General features: G+C 33.6%; 1 protein-coding gene and 1 non-coding gene across 2 annotated transcripts; one reads left to right on the plus strand and one right to left on the minus strand.

Annotated features, from left to right (window-relative positions):
* Positions 1–9,663: 9,663 nt before the first annotated feature.
* Positions 9,664–14,093, minus strand: LOC119371564 (uncharacterized). The gene is made up of 5 exons (XM_089724426.1): positions 13,749–14,093; positions 12,055–13,670; positions 11,365–11,632; positions 10,730–10,797; positions 9,664–10,354 (listed from the first exon to the last, which is right to left on the minus strand). The coding sequence occupies exons 1-5, from the start codon at positions 14,091–14,093 to the stop codon at positions 9,664–9,666; spliced, it is 2,988 nt and encodes a 995-aa protein (XP_089580552.1).
* Positions 13,939–14,045, plus strand: LOC149494746 (small nucleolar RNA R71). The gene has a single exon (XR_016321922.1). It is a non-coding gene; the product is annotated as a small nucleolar RNA R71 (small nucleolar RNA).
* Positions 14,094–17,610: the final 3,517 nt, after the last annotated feature.

The raw sequence follows: 17,610 nt of genomic DNA on the forward strand, positions 1-17,610 counted from the left end.
CCTATAGGATGAGAAGAAGCGGTAAGAAGCAGCAGTGCATGTTTCAGGAGATATGGGAGAGCTGGCAAAAGGCTTGGGAGGATCCTGCATTCAAGAGAAAGCGGGAGATATTTGCACAAAAAAGGCGCAGTGAGACTGGCGGTGATGGAGCAGGACCTTCTCGACACACAGGCGGATCAATATCTGCTATAGAGATAGCTCGATTATTAGTAAGTGAACTAGTCCCTTTATATGAAACTGATGTTTAATGAAAGGACACTATATATATTAATATATCATGCATAAAAATTCATTACAGGCTGAAAAATTAGGTCGTGAGCCCACACCGATTGAGGTGTTTACATACACTCACACGAAGGACCACGATCTGAATACGTTTGTCGACAGACGTGCGGTGAGCCTCAATGTAAGTAACAATGAATAATATTTACATTTACCCTCTACTCATTCCGAAGATGTACAAAGTTTAATATAATAAAGCTTGCAATTGCATTGATTAATTAATTTTTTGTTTTCAGGAGAACTATACTACAGCTCCGGAGCGTATTGTTACTTCTCAGACCGAAGAATCTGAAGCTGAGTCAAGAATTGACGAGATAGCGCTTTATCTCGAGGCTGTAGGGGGCGAGAAGAAGAGGAAGGTATATGGCATCGGGTCTCAGGCATCACAGTTTTACTACGGCTCAGCAGCTCACGCTTCTACAGCCAGCGCAGGACCACAGCCCGAGCACACTGACGAGCACTATACTGAATTATGGGCTCAGCTTGCTGATCAACAGAGACAGATTGCAGAGCTTAGAGCGCACGTGATGCGGCTATCCGGTGAGCCCGGTGCTGCTACTTCTTCCTCTGATCCTGCGCTTGCTACAGACCGAAATGTTTCGACGTCTCAACAGCAGCCACTACCGGCTCCTGATCCCGATGATGCAGACGATACCTTGGTCACCCCTCCTGGCGCTACATCACATCCAGCAGGTACTCCTCCCAGCGATCCGACATCGGATCCGGCAGATGAGCAGCAGCGTAGATTTGATTTTGGACCTTTTTAGTTTTTCATTTGTATTTTGATATTTTGTTCAGTACAATAAAAATTACATTTTTATATTGTTCTTGAATTGCGTGTGTGATATATATATGTATATGTCAATTTTCACAGGTGCGGAAAAATTATGGTTTCATAATAATATTTAATTTTTTTTTATTTTTTTTCACTTTTGCGACCGATTTGCGACCGATTTGATACCAAAAATTAAATTTTAAATTTACATTTTGCGACCAATTTTAAAAATTGCAACACATTTTTCTGCGACCAAATTTGCGACAGAGTTTCCAAATGAACCACGACCAAAAATTGCGATCGATTATTCAAATTTGCGACCGATTATATCGGTCGCTCCTTTGCTACCGACGAAATCATCGGTCGCAAAAAAATTTTGCGACCGATATCTATCGGTCTCAGATCGGTCGCTAAGCGAAATTAGCGACCGATCTGTGCCATTTTGCGACCGATTGGTCGGTCGCAAAATGGCGTTTTTTTTGTAGTGCAAACTTTAATGTTTGAAATAAATATTCTATTTTATAATTTAATAATATAAACTTCTATTACTCACCAAAAAACCTCCAAGCATGGAATAAAAATTAACTTAATAAAATATTTTTTTTAATTATAGATTTTGTTTTACGCTATATATATATCTTAAGGATGGAAAAAATTTTAATTGTAGTAATTTTTGGATTGATAATATAGTCAAATTATTGTGTATTTAATAAAAAAAATAACTTCTTAATCATTTTAGTTACACATGTCTTAAATATCATATTTCTAAACTTGTACATGTTTCATTCACTAGATGTGAAAATAATTTGATATTCAAAGATTATTTAAATTTTTTTTTATTACTAATGTTTTAAGAAAATGAAAATAACATTTTATTTGCAGTTCCATCTTTAATTGCATTGAAGATGCTATTACTACAAAAATTTAAAAATGGGGGTAAAATTGACAGAACAAAGTCAAATTAGAGTGAAATTGTAAAAACTTGCAAGTTTGGAGTATTCTATATATTAAGCCTATGTTTAAATGGGATAAATTGTTGGCCAAGTATATAAGGAACACCCCTCATATAGGTAAGTATTTTCCAAAATAAAATGCAGATATAGGTTTATTAAAAAAAAAAAAAAACTCATAAGGTTCCAGTAACTCTGGTTGTTATATGAGTATTTTTTGCATCATTAAGCTTTGCTAGACCAAAGTCAGACATCTTAGAATTTAAATTTTCATCCAACAGGACTTTGGTGACCTTTATGTCTCTATGCACAATCTTTAACCTTGATTCCTCATGAAGAAAAGACAAACCCCTTGCTATACCAACACAGGTCTTGTCTTGTGGCCAATCCAAATCAATCGGTGTTCTTTAGGACATTTTTAAGGCATCATACTTAAAGTAAGTCTAAAGAGATTGATATAATTATATATAAAAATATTCAAATTTAGTTAGGATAAGTTTGTTAGACTTACCAAACAAAGCACGAGCAAGGATATCATTTTTCATATATTCATACATTAACAACAATTGATTTCCTTCATTACAGCATCCGTAGAGCTTTACAAGGGAGGATGTTAGATATTAGAAATTAAGCCAATTTCATTCACAAACTCGCAATTTCCTTGCTTTGATTTAGAGGAAAGCTGCAATTAGGGTGTCATCTGGTAGAAAGCCCTGCATAAAAAAAAAGGGGGGGCTTTTAAGGAAGTGTTAGATTTTAATATTCTACTTTTAACTAAATGTCATAAAAGAATACTTATTAAAATAATAACAAATTTGGTAAAAAGAATTCAATAATACCAAAACTGACCTTATAAGAGAAACGGAAAACACTGAAAAAAACCGCTAAACAAAAGGAAACACTGAAAAAAAGAAAACATTGCCAAAAAAAAAAATACTAAAAAAAGAAAAATAATAAAAGAAGGTAATGCTACTAATGATCGCGACTACGACAATAGCAACAGTAAATACAATATACATAGTACATACTATATATATATATATATATATATATATATATATATATATATATCAATTAACACATTGAATCAAACCAATCAATTACGATAACCAAGTAAATACAGTGTATACATATATACTGTATCGTATCAATCCAAAAAAAATTGAGTCCTATCTTATTTTTACAATAGTTACTGATTATATAAAAAATTAATAGAAATATTTTCAACAATAAACAACAGATCAAAAATAAAAATCAATATACCTTATGAATGAAAAAACAAAATCATAGAACAACACTAATAATGAGAAAAAAAAAACAACAAAAGGAAAAAGAACGATAAGAAAGCAATAAAAGACAACAAAAGAAGAAAAAACCATCAGAAAATAATGAGGGCTGAAAAAACGATAGCAGAAAAATATTATTAACATACTAAAAAAAAGAGGAAACAATGGTGAAAATAGAAAATTAATACAAAAGGAAACACTAACATATTAAAATACTGAAATATGAAATTAATATAAAAGGAAACACTAATATATTAAAACACTGAAATATTAATAAATTAATGCCCTACCAATAAAAAAAAAGGGCACACTAGTCAAAATATATCACAAATGACAATAATTTAAATCTTAAAGTCAAACTGACATTCTGTAAAAATAAATTTTAAAAAATGACATTTACTACAATTTCTCAACAAATAATAATTATATGATGGTCCAACATAGGGTCCATCAAGGTATTGACCCAAATAGGAGGTAGGCCTCAACATAAGCCCACTCTAGAACATCTCTGATATAGAAGTATGGTCTTAAGCTCTCAATTCCATATTATATTTGGGTTCTAGCAGCAATTATCTTTGATTGTGTAAGGAGTAACTTTGTATTCAATACCTTGTACACCGGACCAAAACCGCCTTCTCCAATTTTATTAGCATGATCAAAGTTGTTTGTTGCAGCTTTTATTTGTCGCAATGTCAATGAACCTATTTATAACTCTAGGCCCCTCAAATCTATCACACAAAGTAGATTTTTATCACAATTATTTCACGGAAACTACAAAATTTCGTATTCTCAACAAAAATAATTGTTTTTCTTTTCGTTATGTTATTAGTTAATTTTGTAGCTCTTGGAATATACTTTTACATATTGAGTCAATAATGAAGAGGAAATTCAGAGAAATAGCAATGTAAGCAAATAAGTTGACAGCTATTATAGTAATAACTTGATCTATTGTGTCTTTATACCACAGACATCTTTTCCACCAAGAACACCTAAAACCAGGAAGATGATAACTACCATAGTAACCACATGACCGACCTTTGTGCCTACAGACATATTACTACTGCTACTACTAGCACCGCCTTCTGAATGGGGAACAAAACCTACAGAATGAAAGTATTAAGAACATTTGTTATTTCATGAAAACATAAAAAGGAAAAGCAAGATTGTAAGTTCTGCTCTAACTTTAACAACGATGTACGCTGAAAGTTGAAGCTTAAAGAGCTCATTAACTCACTTGATATGACAGAGATGGCAGATATAAATGTTAGAAATTTATTTATTTGAGCTTATTGATTGTGTTTTATTTGGTTTTATAAAATATTTGGGTTAAGCCTACTAGAAATTTATTGATGGGTTAGTGGAATGTGTTTGGGTGGCCGGTGTCGAATCCGCCAAAATTAATAATCTCACTACCAATTTAAAGAACATGAAGAAAATGGTGAGTAAGGTTGAAATCCACAGAGACTAGAGATTAAAAATATTATTTTTAAAACCAGAAAATAAAAATGAATTATGAATGGGAGGATTGGAAAAATTATTGAATCTAGCAAAAATAGTAATTTAAAAATGGGAAATTCAATTGAAGAAATATTTCCAGCCAAGGTCAATCTTGTACTAATTCTTCATGTTAATCACTGAAGTCAAAGTGACTCATTAACATAATCAATAAATTGGTTATGGTTACCAAAAATGCTTTAAACAACCTAGTCTTTCCGTAGTAACAGAATAAGCAAGACAACGCGCTTTGATTAATCCCTTACCAATAACTAATTTTGACACGCACCTAAAATTAAAATATATTGGTAGCATTAAGAATAAGAAAGACCAATTCAATCTAATAAACAACATGTGTAATCTATTCAAGCAAATTGTTTATCCCTTTAATATAACTTGAAAATCTGGCTCTAAACAAGCTATATTAATTGCTACAAATTATTAACTCAATCAAACAATTACGGATTTGATTATATTAACTAGCACCTGTCACTCTAAATTAATCAAATCACTGGCCATTTACTTAATTAAATAGAACAACAATATCCATCTAAACCATTAATTGCAAGAGATAAACAAATACTGAAGAGTTAAATGAGTAAAAAGAAGAACAATTCTCACAACACTTCGGTAGAACTAGCACTTGATTAAACCTTAAGCTGGAATTGAAAGAATTCAGCCACGTATGGCCATTTCCAAGCTTACAAACTAAAGAAAAGAATTATTAACTCAAAACTCCGATATCCCAACTAATAGCCCATCTCTCCCTTTTATAGAAGAGAAGAGAAGACTATTTCAAAGAAAACTGAGAAAAATATATTTACAATCAAATCAAATCCAACAAAATAAAATCCCATGATCCTCTCTATTCTTCAAAACCTTTGAATAAATCTTCCAAAAAGAATCCAGCAGCTCCTCATCCTCTGACTTAGTGATTTTACCCCAAAAAGGCAAATAAATAGAATCAAACTAATACCTGCATCTATTTAATCACATAGACCAACAAACCCATCAAAAATACCAAATTATATGACTAAAACAGTCACATTTTCATAGGTTATTCGGCACAAATAATAAACCCATCAAATTCCCCCACACTTAATATTTGCTTGTCCTCAAGGAAAAGCTCAATCTACACAAAAGGAAATTCACCCAACTCTTCATAACTCTTATAAGAACATCTTTAGAAAAGCAACCTTAATTACAAAAGTAAAGCTGAGTTGAATATTCAAATCTGAAATCTATGGAGAATAAAGAATTGAATTTACATTCTTTCAAACATAATAGACTAGGCTTGAACTTTGTAATTTTAAACATGCAATTTAAATTCCATATCAATTAAACCATTGCTTTTGTTAAACAGCTTGGTAACACAAAATCATTGCAATCACACACAAAACAAATAATGCTGAACTTTTATTTATTTATTTATTTATTTTTTATTTGATTTTTTTTTTGTGTGTGCTTGAACATTTATCAATTGCCTGAGTGTGTCATCATTGGTAACCCGCTTGCGGGTACTTGGAGTCACAAACTCAAGTGGCTACTAACACTACTCTTTGCCCAACCTCGGACAGCGGAGTACCTCGACTGCTCAAGTCTTAATTTAATTACTTGCTTTTTTTTTTTTTTTTTTGATTTGGTAACCTTAAATTCAAAAGTAAACACACACATATTCAACTCCATACCCAAGCTGTTTATACAATAATTGGAAAAGCAATGGATGTGAATTATGATCAAGCAATTCAGAAATTTAACCATGATTCATTCAAGCCTCATTTATTATGTCAAAAAGAATAACTACATTCAATAATTTATTCTAAATGGACAAGAGATAATAGCTACCAAATTAACTTTACTTAAGTAATTAAGAGGGTTTTTCTATTGAATTCAAAGGGCTGTTCTAAGTTAAGATAAAATTTCCTAATCATCAGAATTTCAGCTACCCAAAATCAATATCAAATTCAAGCAAATATTAGAACAAATTACTCACATTTTAACAAGACCCAACAAAATTGCTGCTGATTATTACAATACCCAGCAAAATTTAACCAAAACAATTAGCAATTGAACCCAAATTTCATATTAATGATTTTTCTAGCTCAAAATTCCCTCCCCTACACTTAAATTACATTGTCCCAATGTAATACCCAGCACAAATCCAAGCAAAAAAAATAGAAATTGAAATTTATGTCCAAGAAAACTTACCTGAACTGCTGGACTTGTGATCTAAAACCAAAACAAGGGACGCATCTATTGGGTACAAAACCTTCGAACACTGCTACTAGAAGAAGAGGGAATGGCTCCGAAGTTACTGATTGGGCTATATTTTTGCTGGCGTTGGGCGATCTAAACAGAGACTGAACGATCTCTGCTTCGCATGGGGGAGAGAGTCTGGGAATGTCGACTGAATGAAATTCACTTCTTCTTTCTTTTCTTTTGTTCTCACCTTACTCACGTGCTGTATATATGAGTCAAAAACAAAATAGGAGAACATAATATAATAAGAAAAAGCCCACACTTGACGCTTATAAGGCCTATTAAAATTTCATATTCCATTAAACTCTCCCAAGGAAAGATCACGGCTTCTGCATCCAAAAACAATCAAATTGGATCATTTTATTAAAGAAGATGACTAAAAATAAATAAATAAATAAATAAAATTAAAATAAAACAAAAAGAAACTTTATTATTTTTTTTATTCATCTACTCTTTTATTTTCAAACTTCCTACTTTCAAACCTGAACTTTAGGAATTTCCAATGATATTTCCTCTGTTGCTGCTGAAAATCCCTCATAGAATGGTTTCAATCGGTGCCCATTAACCTTAAAAATTTTATTAGTCTCTAAACTTTGAATTTCCACTGCACCATGAGGAAAAATATTGATAACCACAAAAGGTCCAATCCATCTCGACCTTAACTTTCCTGGAAACAATTTCAGTCTTAATGATAGAGTAAAACTTTCTGGCCAATTAAAAATTGCTTTCTTGAAATTGAAATCCGAGAACTCTCATAAGCATCATTTCTAATCTCTTCTAGCTCCTATAGTTGCAACCTCCTATGTTCTCCAACAGCATCCACGTCCATATTGCACTTCTTTACAGCCCAATAAGCTTGATAGTGTTAATTTTTATAATGTTTTTATTGTAATTTTTACTAAGATTTCTAGCAATTTTTATTTGTCTAAATTAGTTTTTATATAATATTGTTATGTTTTTATTTAAAAGCTTCCTTGAAACACAACTCACTTGACTTTTGAGGAAAAATGTAGGATTTTGCAAGAAAAGGACAAAAATAAGGCAAAACATGATTAGCACGCCCCAGCCCGTGCTAAGGCGCACGGCCGTGCCAAACACAAGGTAAATCAAAGCAAAGAGCCAGAAGGCGCACGCCCCAGCCCATGTTAAGGCGCACGCCCGTGCCTCAAATTTCTCGGACTTCCAGAGAGATGCACGCCCCAAGCCGTGCCGAAGAACACGCCCGTGCGCGCACTGGAGGCAGAAGCTTGGCCCGTGCAGCTGAAGCACGCCCGTGCTACACAACTTCCAGACTTCCAAAAGAGTGCACGCCCGCAGCCATGCCAGTACGCACGCCCGTGCCCTGGAACTCCCCCAGACCGTGCGGAACCGCATGGCCCGTGCTGAGAGCCCCAGACCTCCAGAGCCTGGCACGCCCCAGACCGTGCCAGGCAGCACGCCCATGCCAATCAAGAAAACTAAAATTTAGTCAAAAGTTGCCAACCAACTTCCACCAAATTATGAAGCAAATCTCGGACAACTTTCCTCACATGCAAACCAAGATCAACTCTATGCACATGGGTGAGTCATGATTAAAGAAAATGGAGACCTAAAAGAGAGCTTTACAACCTAACAAAAGAAGACTTTGATCATTAAACCATATGGAATCCTATACCAAAGAAGTCTATATAAAGAAGAGGAGAGTTCATCTCAAAGCATCCCATCCCACACATTACATTCCACTCTACATCTATTCTCTCTCTCATAGCTTGTATATAGTTTCTCTTTTAGTTAGGCATTCAAGAGTTGTCAAGTGTTTCAAGGAAGCCATCCAAGCAACTTATCACTAGTTCTTATTTCTAAACTCTTAATCTTGTTTATTTCTTTCATTATCTTTACTGATTATGGAATATTTATCAAGTATTGTTGAGTTTTATTTAAGTACTATGTGTAACTAAATTCTCATACTAGGGGGTTTGATGTAGCTTAATTTCTTTTCCAATTTATGCAATTAGATTTATTTTTCCTTATTCAAGTTATGATTTATTAATGAACTTAATGCTTCTAGGTAGAATTTTCCCCTAGATTGATTTATTTCAATGATCACTATCGGAAGAAGGATCTTTGATATGAAAAGAGTTAATAAAACACATGAGAATAATAACTTGATGCGGAAGCTATATGGTTTGACTCATGGGGGGGTTTTTACGATTTATCAATCATAAATTGTAAATTCTTAAACAACTACATAGCTTAATGATTTAATTCATATTTGATTGCGCTATTGGAAGATAGGTAATTAAATGGAATTAAAATAGCTAGCAATACATCGGAAGAGCTTGTTAGTAAATTCAGAGTTGTTTCCCCTACTTGAATAATTAAATTGATTAATGAACTAATGAAATAAATTGGAAAGAATTAAGTGAAATCGAAACCCCTAGTAGTTTCAACCCCTTGATTCCTTTTAATCAACTTTTGTCTACTTGATTTTTGTTTATTTTACTTTATACAACAATTCTCTGAATTATCGTTTAAATAATAACAAGATAACACAATTTTGGTACTTGGATTACAATTCTCGTGGGAACGATCTCTTACTCATTCATATATTACTTATAGCGATTCGTACACTTGCGAACTAAGCTGTCAAAGCTCGATGTTCTAATTCCACCGGTAAATGGCATGGTTTCCCAAAAACCATTCGGTAAGGAGACATTCCTATAGGTGTTTTATAGGCTGTGCGATACGCCCACAGAGCATCATCTAAACGCAAACTCCAATCCTTTCTATTTGGACTCACTGTTTTCTCCAGAATTGACTTAATTTCCCTATTCGATACTTCCACTTGCCCGCTTGTCTGAGGATGGTAGGCAGTAGAAGTTCGATGAGTAACCCCATATTTCTTAAAGAGAGCTTCCATTGTCTTATTACAAAAATGTGTCCCTCGATCGCTAATGATAGCTCTTGGAGTTCCAAACCTGGCAAAAATATTAGACTTCACAAAATCCACAATAGTTTTAGCATTATCATTTCGACAAGCCTTAGCTTCTACCCACTTAGAAACATAATCAACAGCAAGCAATATGTAAGTGTAACTAAAAGAAGCAGGAAAAGGACCCATGAAGTCTACACCCCACACATCAAAAATTTCACAAATCAAAATAGGATTAAAGGGCATTTGATCTCTATGTCCTAAATTTCCAGTTCTTTGACAATTAGCACAAGCTTTAAAAAAAATATATGAATCATGGAATAACGTTGGCCAATAAAATCCACATTCAAGAACCTTACGAGTTTTTCTCTTAGGTCCAAAATGACCACCACAAGCATAAGAATGACAAAATGTAAGAATGGACTCAACCTCATCATTAGTGACACACCTTCTAATTATTTGATCTGAACAATATTTCCACAAATAAGGGTCATCCCAAGCATAGTATTTGGCATCACTTTTAATTTTATCTTGTTCATGCTTAGTTAAATCATCAGGCAATGATCTAGTAACTAAGTATTTGACAATGTCAGCAAACTAAGGAGTACTATTACTTAAAGAGAAAAGATACTCATCTGGAAATGCATCATTTAAAGGTAGAGTTTCCTCTGTCAAAGGTACCCGGCTAAGATGGTCTGCCACCAAATTTTCAGACCCCCTCTTATCTCTAATTTCTACATCAAATTCTTGCAGTAACAAGATCCATCTTATTAGCCTAGGTTTAGCTTCTTTCTTCTCCAACAAATACCGCAGAGCTGCATTATCAGAAAACACAATAACCTTAGTGCAAAGCAAATAAGAACGGAATTTTTCTAAAGCAAATACAATAGCTAACAGTTCTTTTTCCATTGTGGAGTAGTTGCTTTGAGCACTATCAAGTGTTCTTGAGGCATAATAAATAACATGAGGTTCCTTGCCAATTCTCTGCCCAAGAACAGCCCCTACAGCATGATTGCTAGCATCACACATTATCTCGAATGGAAAATTCCAGTTTGGATTTTGAACAATAGGGGCTGTGATCAACTTCTCTTTCAATATGTCAAATGCTTGCTTATAGGCTTCATCAAACTGAAAATCAGCATCCTTGTGCAAGAGTTTACATAAAGGTTGAGCAATATTTGAGAAGTCCTTGATAAATCCCCGATAAAAGCCTGTATGTCCAACAAAAGAGCGAACTTCCCGTACACTTACGGGGTAAGGTAACGATTTTATAACATCGACTTTTGCCTTATCTACCTCTATACCCCTAGAAGAAACAATATGACCCAAAATAAGCCCTTGATCAACCATAAAATGACATTTTTCATAATTAAGAACAAGGTTAGATTCTAAGCATCTTCCCAAAACTTTTTCAAGATTTATTAAACATTCATCAAAAGAATTTCCATAAACAGTAAAATCGTCCATAAAAACTTCTATAATGTTCTCTACAAAATCAAAAAAGATACTTACCATACACCGTTGAAACGTTGCTGGGGCATTGCAAAGCCCAAATGGCATTCGTCGGTAAGCAAAAGTTCCAAATGGACATGTGAATGTTGTATTTTCTTGATCTTCGGGTGCAACTGGAATTTGATAAAATCCTGAATATCCATCTACACAATAATAATGAGTTCTACCCGCTAACCTTTCAAGCATCTGGCCAATAAATGGCAGCGGAAAGTGGTCTTTCCTCGTTGCTGCATTTAGTTTCCTGTAATCTATACAAATACGCCATCCATTTTGAACTCGAGTAGGAACTAACTCACCATCGGGATTTTCTACCACAGTATGCCCATTTTCTTAGGTACTACATGAACGGGGCTTACCCACTTGCTATCCGAAATTGGATAAATCACACCAGAATCCAAAAGCTTTACGATTTCTTTCTTGACAACCTCCATCATAGGTGGGTTAAGACGCCTCTGTGCTTCTCTCCTTGGCCTGCTATCTTCTTCAAGCAAAATTTTATGCATGCATATGGATGGACTTATGCCTTTGATGTCAGCAATAGTCCACCCTATAGCATTCGTGTACTTCATAAGAACCTGAATTAACTTCTCCTCCTCCTCCTTCTTGAGTTTATTTGAAATAATCACTGGAAGGGTTTCTTCTTCACCCAAAAACACATACTTCAATTGTTGAGGCAGCGGCTTAAGCTCCAATTTTGGTGGCTGCAAAACAGAAGGCAAAAGAGCATGGTGACATTTAGGTAAATTAATTATAGGTCCATCACTTACCTTAGGGTCTTGTGCTTTTAATGCAAGCACCACTTCATGTAATTCTTCTTCAATCACAAACTTTTCTTCAAGCTTTCCAAGGCTTTCTGAATTTAAGTCATTGCAAAGCACAACCTTAAGCTTATCTTCTTCATTCAAATGAAGCACTTTTTCAGTCAATGGTTCAATAACATCTATGCCACAAACAGAAGAAACATCATTGGGAAATTTCATGGCATCATAAACATTAAATTTAATCACCTCACCATCAAATTCCATAGTTAATGTCCCTTCATACACATTTATCTTAGTTCTAGCGGTACTAAGAAAGGGTCTTCCAAGCAGTAAATTACAGGAATTAGAAGATTTATCATCCTCCATATCAATAACATAAAAATCTGCTGGAAATATTAAGTTATTCACCTGAACTAACACATCTTCCAACACTCCCTTGGGGTAAACTATAGATCTATCGGCAAGAACAATAAGTATCCCAGTTTCTTTTAAAGGGCCAGCATTTAGTTGCAAATAAATAGAATAAGGCATTACATTTATCGATGCTCCTAAATCACACATAGCCCTATCAATCCCGAAATTACCAATTTGACAAGGTATGGCAAACATACCTTTGTCTTTGCATTTTTGGAGTAATTTTCTTTGAAGCACAGCAGAAACATTTTCTCCCACATCAATATACCCAGATAATTTCTTTTTATTAGTGCACAACTCTTTAAGAAACTTTGCGTACCTAGGTATTTTCTTGATAGCATCGAGTAGTGGAATATTGATTTCCACTTTCCGGAATATGTCAAGAATTTCTTTCTCTTCTTCTTCCCTCTTAGACTTAGCAAATCTTTGAGGAAAAAGGGGCTGAATCTTAAGAATTTCAGATTTCTCCAACTCCGCACCATCGGTTGGCTTAACCTTCTCTACTTCTTCCTCCGGTACCAAGTCACGTACACAATTTTTTGCTGCTGGAATTTCCAGCTCCTTGCCACTCCTCAAAGTAATTGCATTTGCATTCTGTTTCGGATTCAAAATAGTTTGAGAAGGTAACTTACCTTGAGACTCTAACTTACCCAATGAAGTGGCTAATTGGCTAACTTGGTTCTCCAAATTTTGGATGCTAGTTCGTGTCTCTTGCTGAAATTGCATAGTGTTAGTAGCAAGTGATTTAACAATGTCTTCAAGAGACATACCTGAACTAGAAGATCCATGATCAGGTGCTGGCTGCCTATTCTGAAATTTTGGAAAATTTGACGGCTTTGTTCCATAGCTCAAATTTGGATGGTCTCGCCAGCCCGGATTATAGGTATTTGAATACGGATCATATTTCCGTTGAGGACCTGAAAAATTTCCCATTGCATTGGCTTGTTCTTGACTTTCATCTTGCAAAGTTGGACACATGTCTGTAGGATGTCCAGTATAGGCGCAAATTCCACAAGCTTTAACTTGCTACCCTTTCCCTACAACTAAATTCTGAACCAAAGATGTTAAATCATTAATTTTATTTTCAAGAGAAGAAACACTTACCTCATTAATATTTCTCGAAGGTTCATGGCGAGACCCGAATTGTTGAGAATTTGCAGCCATCGTGGAAATCAATTCCCTTGCGGCTTGGGGAGTTTTATTATCGATTGCTCCACCACTTGCTGCATCTATCATTTGCCTCTCCATAGGTAATAAACCTTCATAAAAATACTGTATTAAGGCTTGATCAGAAAACCCATGTTGCAGACAACTTGCGCACATTTTCTTAAATCTCTCCCAATACTCATGTAGAGTTTCATTATTCTTTTGTCGACTCCCACAAATATCTCTTCTAATGCTGGCAGCCCTTGAAGCAGGAAAGAATTTATCTAAGAAAGTTCTTACCATTTATGTCCATGACGTAATAGATCCGGATGGCAAATAAAATAACCAATCTTTGATCAGCCATCTCCTCTTCCGGTTCAAACTCACCTGAACTTTCAGAAAGTTCAAGAACAACAGTCTCTTCTAGGTGTGAAGTAGTTGTAGGAACTTCAGGATCAATTGTTTACTCTAGAGTCACTTTAGCAGCTGCAGACAATTGTTTCTTCTGCTTTGCCTCTTTTCTCAATCGTCTAGCAGTTTTCTCGATTTCAGAATCATATTGGAGATCACCTGTACTATCTGATCTGGTCATAAAAAAAATATATAATTAATTAACTCTAGTCCCCGGCAACGGCGCCAAAATTTGGCCGGTGTCGAATCCGCCAAAATTAATAATCTCACTACCAATTTAAAGAACTTGAAGAAAATGGTGAGTAAGGTCGAAATCCACAGAGACTAGAGATTAAAAATATTATTTTTAAAACCAGAAAATAAAAATGAATTATGAATGGGAGGATTGGAAAAATTATTGAATCTAGCAAAAATAGTAATTTAAAAATGGGAAATTCAATTGGAGAAATATTTCCAGCCAAGGTCAATCTTGTACTAGTTCTTCATGTTGATCACTGAATTCAAATTGACTCATTAACATAATCAATAAATTGGTTATGGTTACCAAAAATGCTTTAAACAACCTAGTCTTTCCGTAGTAACAGAATAAGCAAGACAACGCGCTTTGATTAATCCCTTAGCAATAACTAATTTTGACCCAATTCAATCTAATAAACAACATGTGTAGTCTATTCAAGAAGATTGTTTATCCCTTTAATATAACTTGAAAATCTGGCTCTAAACAAGCTATATTAATTGCTACAAATTATTAACTCAATCAAACAATTACGGATTTGATTATATTAACTAGCACCTGTCACTCTAAATTAATCAAATAACTGGCCATTTACTTAATTAAATAGAACAACAATATCCATCTAAACCATTAATTGCAAGAGATAAACAAATACTGAAGAGTTAAATGAGTAAAAAGAAGAACAATTTTCACAACACTTCGGTAGAACTAGCACTTGATTAAACCTTAAGCTAGAATTGAAAGAATTCAGCCACGTATGGCCATTTCCAAGCTTACAAACTAAAGAAAAGAATTATTAACTCAAAACTCCGATATCCCAACTAATAGCCCATCTCTCCCTTTTATAGAAGAGAAGAGAAGACTATTTCAAAGAAAACTGAGAAAAATATATTTACAATCAAATCAAATCCATCAAAATAAAATCTCATGATCCTCTCTATTCTTCAAAACCTTTGAATAAATCTTCCAAAAAGAATCCAGCAGCTCCTCATCTTCTGACTTAGTGATTTTATCCCAAAAAGGCAAATAAATAGAATCAAACTAATACCTGCATCTATTTAATCACATAGACCAACAAACCCATCAAAAATACCAAATTATATGACTAAAAAAGTCACATTTTCATAGGTTATTCGGCAAATAATAATCCCATCATTGGGTTAAGTGTGGTTAAATTCTAACTCGGGTCAGGATTGAATATTCTATGAGGGTTATGACAGGAGACCCTGATAGTCTCCTATATATATATATATATATATATATATATATATATGATATGTCATCTCTCTCTAGTCTACACTGTAAAAAAAAAAGAAATTATTCTCTACCCATTGGGAGTTTGTAGACATAGAGAAGAAGCACGTAGTCGTTCCACGAATAATTGTGCATGGTTGTTTCTATTTTAACAAAATAATTGTGAGGACAATTATTGGTATATGTGCTGAAAATAAAATTTTAACAATTAAAATTTTATTTTTGATATTTTTCAAAATCAATGTATGAATAAAACAATTTTATTCATGTATCAAACCTTATTAAAACTAATTTATAATTTATAAAATTATTTCATAAATCAATTTTACTAATTCTAATTATATTAGAATTAATAAACAATTAAACAATTTAATTTATTCCTAATCCAATTAGGAATAAATTCACAAAATAATTTTGTTATAAATTAAAATCTTTTAATTTTCTTTTCTAACAAAATTAAAAAATATTCTAAAATCAATTTTAATTTACTAAATATTAATTTTAATAGCCCGATAATTTAATTGATTCCAAATTAATTAAAATACCCAATTAAAACGAATTTTAGGACTTCATTGAACAAACCAAACTTTTTTGGACCCAATTGAACAAAAGCAGGAAGTATGTTACCGATTGAAACCTAGCGCCGCGCACAGAGCTTCACCATGGCCACTGTCGCTTCTGGCTATGCCGAGGTTTGATGCAGGTCGCATGGTGGTCGGAAGAGCATGGAGACCACCGGTCAGTCCAAGAGGCGGCGGACTTCGCCGGAAAACCAGTTTTTCAAAATTTTTTTTATTTATTAAATCGAAGCACAAGCAGCCTGCCTTCTTCTCGCTGAGCCATCACCGAAGCTCTCGCAGGGGCCGGCGCATGTTCAGGCGAGCCGGACGCGTTGTCAGCCACCTGCGGTTCTACGTTGGCTGGCGATCCAGCGATGGCAAGACAAACTAACTTGTTATGGTGTTCTTCAATAAACATTTTCAGATTCAAAAAATTTTTTTAATTAATTTTATTAAATCAAATTTAATAGAAAAATAGATCTGAGAAGTTTAAAGAACACCAGATTTGATTTTTGTCAAAACACCATATCTCAGTGCATGAATTAATTCGAAATTATTCCCAATAATCAGCATATTGTTTTACATTTTAAATGTTTAAACGATGACTCTCATACTATTATTAGAATTTCAATATTAATATTACCCAGCAAGAAGAGATAATTATAACAAAATGATTATAAAGACATGTTTAAACAATTAAAGTAATAAAATTGTTTAAAAGAATATCTCTTTTGTAGATTTTTCGAAACTTTGATCTATGTGATTAGGTTGTCGCAAATCATAAACCGTCCAAGTATCATGCCTTTAGTAGTATTAACACTAATCGACAATCAAAAAAATCTAAAACTATTTTAGAAAGTTGAGAGGTTAGAGAATATACTGGTGCTAGCTATCTTACGCTCTATGTTTAGTTTTAGTTTTATGGCTTTAATTATTTAGACTGTATCTTAAAACCTTATATATGAAAGCATTATGTCATAAATAAATAAATTATAATTATTTATTGAAATCTTTTAAATAAATAAATTATAATAAAACTATATATGTGCCTATTTATTTATTTAAACAATTTAAATAAATAAATCATAATACATATAGTAATAGGATTTTCAATTTAATCAATTATATTTATTTATTTAAATAAATAAATCATAATTAAAATATTAGGTTTATTTAATCTAAAATTTATCTTAATAAATTTTACACATAAATCAATTAAGTCAACACTTAATAAATGTCACGACCCGTTTTCATGGGCCGGACCGGCACTAGGGCCTAGGTAAGCTTAAGGCTCCCGAGGCCCGTAGTAAGCCTGAATCACTAAAATTCCACTTTTTCAATATAAATTTCAAACATTCAG

This window comes from Jatropha curcas, chromosome 7 (assembly GCF_041381405.1).
Source record: "Jatropha curcas cultivar XTBG-Jc1 chromosome 7, XTBG_Jcur_1.0, whole genome shotgun sequence".
Lineage (NCBI taxonomy): Eukaryota > Viridiplantae > Streptophyta > Magnoliopsida > Malpighiales > Euphorbiaceae > Jatropha > Jatropha curcas.